Source organism: Fukomys damarensis, unplaced genomic scaffold, assembly GCF_012274545.1.
Source record: "Fukomys damarensis isolate Sample0158 unplaced genomic scaffold, DMR_v1.0_HiC HiC_scaffold_38, whole genome shotgun sequence".
Taxonomy (NCBI): domain Eukaryota; kingdom Metazoa; phylum Chordata; class Mammalia; order Rodentia; family Bathyergidae; genus Fukomys; species Fukomys damarensis.
Genome location: NW_022900950.1, coordinates 35,600,726 through 35,610,000, shown reverse-complemented (window position 1 = coordinate 35,610,000; position 9,275 = coordinate 35,600,726). Strand labels below are relative to the sequence as shown.

General features: G+C 34.0%; 1 protein-coding gene across 3 annotated transcripts in view; it reads right to left on the bottom strand.

The window, feature by feature from the left end:
* Fry (FRY microtubule binding protein) overlaps nucleotides 1–8,207 on the bottom strand; it is a 353,736-nt gene extending 345,529 nt beyond the window's left edge. For all 3 annotated transcript variants that reach the window (XM_010623889.3, XM_010623892.3, XM_010623891.3), the window contains exon 1: nucleotides 8,142–8,207. In XM_010623889.3, the coding sequence (XP_010622191.1) occupies nucleotides 8,142–8,182 (41 nt within the window). In that variant the 5' untranslated portion in view covers nucleotides 8,183–8,207. The remainder of the gene's footprint in view (nucleotides 1–8,141) is intronic.
* Between the last annotated feature and the right edge of the window lie 1,068 nt (nucleotides 8,208–9,275).

Here is a 9,275-nt window from a genome sequence, read left to right as displayed (position 1 = left end):
TTTTTTTTTTTTTTTTTTTTTTTTTTTTTTGATCCTGAGGATCAAATGCAGGACCTCACAATTCCTAGGCAAGTGCTCTACCACTGAGCACTAATCTCTGATTTGTAAATGTTGCCTTTAGGGTTTTTAAAAACGCCATGTCAGCCAAAGAAATATCGAACCACCTTCCCAGGGCTGCATGGAAAGGCTTTTTCACAGAACATCTGGTATTTGTGCCTTAATTCATCATTTTCTAACAGCATCTTTGTGGAAGTGCCAATCTCAGAGATGTTTAGGGAATTCTGTAAATAATGGCTCTCTGGTGGAGACTCATCACTGCAAGGAAGCATGGTGAAGGTTTTGAATCTTGCTACAAATAAGCAACCTTGCTTAACTCTACTTAACTTAGTTGAAAAATGAACCTAACTTTCTCCCCTTTTCTCTGTAACTATTACTAATACTCTTCAGCTCTTACATTCAGTAAAACAAAAGTCCAGAAAGTGTTCTTTAACACAAAGCCATATTAACAACAGCCACTTGCACACTTTGGCAGGCCACAGCAGGAGGATCCAAAATAAGATTCATACTATGACTTCAACTTCTTTGTACTGAATTTTCCTGGTCCCCTAGGTCCTATAGGTAAAACAGATCTTACTGCTATGTAATCAGTGCATAATCAACCACTCTTATCTGCAACAAACAAGAGAGAGAAGAGAAAAGTAATTCAAGTAATTTATATGAGTCCAATATAAAATATAATTGTCTTTATAATTTATATAGGCAGATAAATAAATGAATTTTCACTCTATCACACTGTTGTAAAGTGGGCAAGTGAATATAATTTATATTTTTCTACAGATTATCCTCAAAGTACAGGAAATAATTGAAAGTCAACAATGTTCTTGCTAAATCACAATTATCCTGTTATATGCAAACCTATATTTTTCTTGTTGTTGAACAAGTTTCTCAACAAAGGATCAGCTTTTACACCACCTTTATGAAATGCTATCCCATTAAGGAGGTCAGTTCTTTTCCTACCAATGACTGCCTGTGGTTTTACTTTGGTCTTTGAAGAGATGTAAAAAACTGACTAGTCATTTAATAAAAATTATTTGTGGTTTCCATTTTCCCACATTCTCAAATGAATACTTCAGCCTGAGCTTTTTTTCTCTCTTATTGAGTTTATTGGTACATTTTAGGTATACAGTACAGTTACATTCATCATTGGGATTTTGTACTTTTACATGACAGGTCTTGGTTCTCAAGCCTGAGCTTTACGTGTCTTTATTTTTGTCAGGCTTTTATTTTGTAGTTACAATTTATCTGAAAGAGCAGGTACTTGGATGTGGTTTTTTTCTAAATTCTCCTTTCTAAATTGAAAGAGAATTCTTCAGAAGTTAATAGTAACAAGACATTTAGAAACTTTGGGAAATTTAAGAATTTTGGAAAAACTAGCATAGAATCGATATTGTATTTAAGACTTGAAACTGACATAATACTTAGCAACTATTAGATATGTTTATTCTTTGGTCATTCCAGAAGATGTGTAAGAAATAAAATTCTTTAGATTTCTTAATATAAGGGTTCTTTGTATTTTTTTTAAAGATAGCACCCCTTCATAATACAGGAATCTTTCCTAGAAAATGTCTACAACTCAATTCCCAATTCAAAATTTCAAGATGACTTCAGCCAATACACAAATCTAAAAAGAAGTAAATATTTTCATATTTACTAAGGGAAAAAGAAAAAAATGGCTGGACAAACACATTAAACAAATATGATTACTGTTGGTAGTTAGGGGAAGGGGTGTTAAAGGTTACTTTATTTGATACTAGAAGATACAAGGGATTCTAAGATCTTATGAACATTCTTTCTTCTTTTCCCAGACCAAACAAACTAGTCACTGAATTTTCTCTTCATATCCTGTAGCTGTCAAACACTCTTCCTTGACCTGTTCAAAGCTGTAATTTTCTCCACATACCATTCTTTTTTTGAAGCAGGTATGTGGTTTTGGTTTATGTTGTTTTTGTCTACATTCCTTGCAAACGCCTTTTCCGATGTAATGTTTCACAGGATACTTTTGTTGATACTGCTCATAAGCCAAGGAGGGAACAGCATACACACACACAACACACACACACACACGTGTATATACCTATACTTTTATCTATGGTTAACTAATGGATAAAATGTAATCCACTTCCATGTTCTCACTGTCAAATTTTAGCTGAGGATTCTTCAAATTGGTGTAATTCTCAAATCAATATGACTACCTCTTATAGCTAGCTCCATGATGGACCTTCCCATGTGAATGCTCATGATAATCCCACACTCAATGTGTCCAGAAGTGATACTACCATGATCTGTAAATTGCAACCTACCCTGCATTTTCTTTACCACCTAAATTTCTAACTTGGGAAATCATTCCAAATTGCTCTCTCACTGCCACTGCACATACCTACTACTTATCAGAAGCCTCCAATTGTACCTATTTCAATTAATCATTTCCTCTCTTCCTGTAACCCTTGTCCTAATGTTGGTCTCTATTAACTTTTGCCTGGATTCTTCAACAGTTTTCTCTCCGTCTTTAGTGTTCTGTCTCTCAAATATATCCTAATGTTAGTACTAAATGCTCTATCTAAAAGTAAATGGCGAGTTCCTTCTCCTGCTCAAATTGTCTTAATGGCTCCCTACAGACTTCAGATAGAAATGCAATATTAGCTCCACTCCCTTATCTTGATATGGTCAAGCATTTCCTCCCTTACTTGGAACCAGTTCATTTTTCTACACTCTTAATACTGCCTCTTCAGCAACTCAAACTGCTTGTAGTAAATGCCTGGAACACTCCCAGTCCCAAGGAATTTCTTAGTTGATGCATTAATTCTTGTTGTCACCTCCTCCCAGACTCCTTTTCTAACCCTCTGCTTACTCAATTTCCATCCTTGTTCTTGTATTGCCTCACTCTCACTGCCCCCCACATTTCCCAGACTCCATTAAGAAACTATTTCTCTCTCCAAGCTCTCTGTGCTCCCACCTCATTCTGTACAAATAGCTACCACCAAGTTTTTTCCCTACACTTTTACAATTATCTGCTTAGGTTATAAGATTCTTTTGCTGGCAGAGAATTCATTTCTTATATATCTTTATATCTCTAGTGCTGAGCACAGGGCCTGGCATAGGAGGTGCTCAGTAAATGTTTGCTGGACTGTGAAAACTAGCCTCCTGACTTGTGGGTACAAGTGCATGGAGCAAAAGCAGACACATGAAAAACTGTGTCTTTCAAGTCTTGGTAAACAGTTTTACAAAAACAATCTGAAACATGAGGGGTTATATTTTTACATAATTAAGCAAACAAAAATACCTAACTAGTTGGCAACAGCAGAAGAATGACAGAAAAAGAAAAGGGAGAAGAGTTCAACACCAACTGAAATATTTAGGTGAAAGGCTGACAGAAAAGGATAAGGGTCGATTTTCCTGATTCACAAATGCCTCAAATGTGACTCTCAATGATGACTTTGGTTATATTTCAAAATGAGTGTGAAAAAAAGAGAGTATTTTTTTCTTTTTAGTTACATATAAAAGAGGGAAAAGGGGAAGTGAATTCTAGTTCTGCTCCATTTAATCAACATTTCTAGATTCTAGATGATGATGACAGATTTGGAAGACAACAGCCTCATCACAAGGGAAGAGGCAGGAAGGAGCAAAGAAAGATAGGTTTGATTATAGCAAGCAGAAGAAAGCAGGCAGACAGATGGAACTTTTGAAGCCATGGTCCTACTGACTGCCACAGTGAATGGCTCCCCATGACATGTGTTGCTTACAACACACATGGTGGAGCTATAAACAGGCCACCTACCAAAGATGGATATCTGCTACCATTCCACCCATTCATTCTATGCTGCATTTATTGTCCTCTTATAGATCGGTTTAGGGGAGAGAGGTGGGAATAAAAGAATTGGAATTAGGCAGGGTTCCTAAACTCAAGTAATTTACAATTTAATCAATAAAGGAGAATAAGGTTACATAACTGGATTAACTGTTTGGTTATCTTAAAGAAGAGCCAGGAATACCTTCAATAAGAGAAAGGAAAGGAAAGAAAGAGAGTTCATCACATGTTTCGATCATATGTGTTTAATGGACAATTTAAATGGAGAAGCAAATATGCACAGAAATTGATAAACATAACTTGTGCCAACAAATGACCCAGTGTTTGGGCTGAATTTCACAAATGCAGCAGACCATGCTGTCTCCCCTCAAGTTCAAAGGGTTATCTATGTGCCATTCCAAAGCAGCATGAAATTCAAGTATTTTGGAGGCCATATGAATATTTACTTAAAATTATGGATTACTTGTGTAGCTTCTAAACAGGTAGGAAATTTAAAATCTATAAGCCATTAAAATAAAGCCATAAGAGGTGCACTGGTTTTCAGAAGGGAGAGTGAGATTTTATAAAAAATTGTCAAGGCAGATTTGTTTTTGCAAAAAATCAGTTGTCTAGTTCCTAACCAACTGATTTATGATACCACTAATGCAAAAACAAATACATATGCAAAACAAAATAGAAAATAAATAAAAACATATATTGAGCATTATTGTTGTACAATGAAGAAAGACAAAAAAGACACTTAAAAAGGAGATAAAGTTATTCCTATGAAATATTTCTCATCTACAAGATTCCTTGGGTTTCAGGCTTGTGTGTGTATGTGTATGTATAGGCATATTAAAACATACATGTATGTATACATTTTTCTATACACACATGTCTACATACCCATCTTTTTATAACTTCATTAGTTAATACTATATAATTAGTTAAATGAAACTTGTTCTTTAAATATCAAACTTTAGTAAATAAAAAGAAAAAGGTTCATCTTGAATTGGCATTTACAGTATCTTTTGTGTTCTGCTCCATCCCACACCAGCTTTTTCCTAATGCAAGCCAGGACAAGAAAGAAGCCAGAGCTAAGTCAGAGGCAGACAGATCATATGTTAATGAAGTCATTCTTGCTCCAGTTCTCTTCTCCAGTGTGGCTTTGCTTAAGGGTCAAATGCAGCCAGTTCATGACAGGAGAGTGCTGCCTGCTGGCAGGGACATGGATCTTACTGGAGTCTTCCGTGGGCAGAAGGAGCTGTTCTCCTCCAGAGGTCTGGCTTTGAGCTGGGTAGCTGAAGGAATGTGCTGTTGCTCCTTTAAGACAGGTGTTCTGAACCAAATCCAGGGAAGGTTTATTTATTCACCGTGTGTCAACACAAACTAACCTCTATTCCAGAGGAAGGAAATAAAAGAGTCACTAGAATTCATCTGCATTTACTTCACTTTCATGTCTTTTTTGGTCAGGAAGCCAAGGGAGTGGAGAGATGGGAGAAGATGAACAGGAAAAGGACTTGGTACTTATTTAAGTCCTGTGACTAGCTAGCTCTAAAGCAAGACTTTGAAACTGCTTTCTAAATCTGAGAAACAAAAAGTTTGAATTATGTTTTGAATAATTCTCTCCCAGCTTAATACATGTGTGTGCAAAACTTTTACACTAAAATTTTTGTTATTAAATTGCACAAATTAAAAAAAATCAATTAAATAAAGAATTTATGATGATAGAGAAATAACATGAATCAAAAGTAAATGAGAAAGGGGAGATTTAATTGTTACTGTTTTTGGTACTAGGGACTGAACTAGGGCCCTTGTGCTTGTGAGGCAGATGCTGGAACCACTGAGCTAAATCCCTGGCCTGGGGAGATAAAAGACATATAAAATCAGAAGTTAATGAATCAGAAAATGATAGAAATGGGGCTGGGGATTTAGCTCAGTGGCACTGCATGTGCCTCGCAAATGCAAGGTCCTGTGTTCAATTCCTGTTACCAAAACAAACAATCAATCAAAAGAAAATGATAGAAATGATGGTTTAAGAGGTGGCTCCTTAAAATGACAGTAAATGATCAAAACTAATGCCAAACGTAAAGACTAAATTTGAAAGAAAGTGCAAATACACTACCTTAGAAATTTAAAAAGGGACATAAATGATAGACATAGATGAAGATCAATATATACACTGCTAACAAATTTGAAAATTTGTAAGAAACAGACTATCTTACAGAAAGCTGTTACTAAGGTAACTCAAGAAAGACAATGATTTCCAATATACCCATAATTATGGAACAAATGCTGTAATTTCTTATGAAATTTAAGCAATAATTAAAAAGTAAAACATAATTTCTCCATATTCACTCGTGCCAAATTATTTTATATGCAAATATTAAGGAATAGATACTTCTGCATTATTCAAGTTATTCGGGAGCACAGAAAAAGATGGAAAGATTACCAGTTCATTTAATAAAACACACATATCTTTGAAACAAAAAGCAGAAAAACAGTGCCCCAAACAAGCAAAACAAAACCTCCAGTCTTGAAAGTACACTTGGAAGTACAGCTGCAGAAACCTAAGTAAACTAGTAAATCAGGTATAAGGAAAATTATAGCCAAGCAAACTTTGTTATAGTATGCAAAGATAGCTCAATGTCACAAAACATTAATTAATTAATATTAATGAATTAGTGATAATTTCAAAGAAGATGAAAAATAGTCATTTTAATAATGCTAAAAAGCACTTATAAAATTTGGCCTCATTTCCTGATATTAAAAATTATACTTCTAGGAATAAAATAATTCACCAATAAGATAAAAATATAACTTAAAACCAGCAGCCACTACTATTCGTAAATTAGTGAACTACTATGGATATTCTTAATAAAATCAGAAACTGCTATTATTTAACAATTTTCATGTAGGAATTCTTATTAATAAGACAAAAAAAAGATGTAACTCATGACATAGTTTGTAGATTAGAAGAGTTCATGCTTGTAAAAATCTTAACTGAAAATTGCCAGAATTAATAATTTGAGAGAGAAAATCCATTATAATAATATATAAGAAAGTCATTGCTTTCCTACATATTAGTAATAATTGGTTAGGATTTAAGTTTTCCATAAAGATATAGTTCACAATAAGAATAAAAGTTAAACTTAAGTGTAGAATGTGTGTCATAATGTCTTTTTTTTTCTTTATTGGTACATTTTAGGTATATAATATAGTTACATTCATCATTGGAATATTGTACCTTTACATTACATATCTTGGTTCTTATTTTTTCCCCATTCCCCTGGTATAATGTCAAAGATTAATGTATGGAATTTTTAAAACTAGCTTACATATATTGAGACCTTGTTTTGTGGCTAAATACTAACAAGAGTTTTATACACTTTATTGAACTTGTTCTTCATTCCAGTGATAATGTATTTCTATACCCATTTTACAGATGATGAAACTAAAGCAAAGCATTTACACACTCATACTTAAAACTGGTAGATCCTGGGTTCAAACCCAGGTAACAGACATCATCATTAATAGGTAGTAAGATTATCCACTTAGACAATATAAGAAAATCATTTAAAAAATGTTAAAAAGTAACAGAGATAGGAAGGTAGTTTTAGAAATATACAAAAAACAATTGCTTTTCTACCTAGCAGAAAATAAAAAAATATGTAGGAAAAAGAAATTATATTTTCAGTTACAATTAGCAATATTAAAAACCTAAGAATGAACAAGATATCTGTGGAATCTTTATGAGAAAAAAAGACTACAAAATGTTGCTGAGAGACAAAAGTTAACTTTAAAAGTAAAGAAAACATCTATTCTCTCCAAATTAATATATAAGTCAAATAGATTTTCAGTAACAATCCCAATAGGATTTTTCTGGTAATCTGACAAAATGATTCTTGAAAAAAAAAAAGAACTCTGAAAAATCCAGGAGACAGGATGTGAAAATATTCATGAACTGTTCATGAAGGGTTTGGAGCTTAGAAGAGAATCAGAGCTGGAGCGGAATACTTAGGAATTATAAGGGTGTAGAATCTAGATGACAGTTGTCACCAAAAAAACGGAGAATAGCACTTAGAATAGAAAACAAGGCTACAGTAAATCAAGATACAACAAAGAACAGCAATTACAATTAGAAAAGATATATAGATAAATGAAATTCAAGGGAAAAGAGATCTTTATGGAGTATTTCAAGGAGCTAAATAAAATACTGTACTGTGCAAATTCACAGGATATTGGGGTACCCTGCCCTTTGAAATTAAAAGGGTACTCAAAAGAAAATCCTACTAACCTGTAGTCTGCATGTGGGTGGGAACTGTGTCTATCAGTCATGGGATGGCATCTTTCTAGGCTTCGTGAACACAGAAATTGGCTGGAGCTTGTCTGTCACAAACTAGAGCCTGTACCAAAATCATGTGTTAGCTGGCTGAAATAAAGTTTCCTTCTTTGGCTCTTGCTTTTCATAACAGAGGAGAAACATCCTCTTGTTGCAATGGCCTTTCTAATAATATCCCCAGTTATTTTTTTCTGCATCTTTTTTTACTACTTCATTTATGGTCAGGAGAAAGATATTCTTCCACTCAGATGATCATGCTTTAAGGCTCTTAGCATCAGCACATAGTATTCAGAAGAATGTCAGATTGATTCTTTAAAATTTAGGGGCAAGAAATACAATGAAAATATTAAAAACAGTTTAACACAGAAATTAGCCCTAAAGGTATTTTAAATTCATTTCTTCTTTTTCTAATGAGTCTGCTGTCTCTTCTTTGTTTTTTTTGCGTTTGCAAGGCAGGCCACTGAACCGCTGAGCTAAATCTCCAGCCCCAAGTCTGCTGTCTCTTCTAAGCAGACTGTTGAAACTCTCTAAGTCAGGCCATTTACTTATTTATATTGGTGCTGGGGATCAAATCCAGGGCCTCATGCATGTTAAGCACGTGCTCTACTATTAAGCTACACCCCAAAGCACAGTGAGCTTGTACTTATAAACTCTTTTATCATAAAATAAGTGGTTTAATAACTATCTTTTTTAACTTTAGTTTAATTTTTGCAAAACTCTCTCAAATAATAATTGAAGCACAGTTTTGATGAGATAGCTCATGCTGCCTGCATTAAATAATAAGATATTTAGACTTCTGAAGATTCGGGTTAACACAGTTTGTATGAACCACATTATCTTTTAGCGTGGTCATTAATTATTCTACTTATTTGAAAGTCATAATAAACATTTTATAAAAAAGATACCAAGAATCATACTTTTTTGCCTAGAATTATACATAGATGAATATGTTTACAGCTTGAAGAACCAAATAGAGAAATGAAAGAAAGAACAAATTCATTCTGAGGAGGCCACAAAGATTGGTTTGGGTGTGACAGGTTATTTATTGGAACCTGCCATTTTTATTCAAGTCTGTTCTCTATTTTGAAG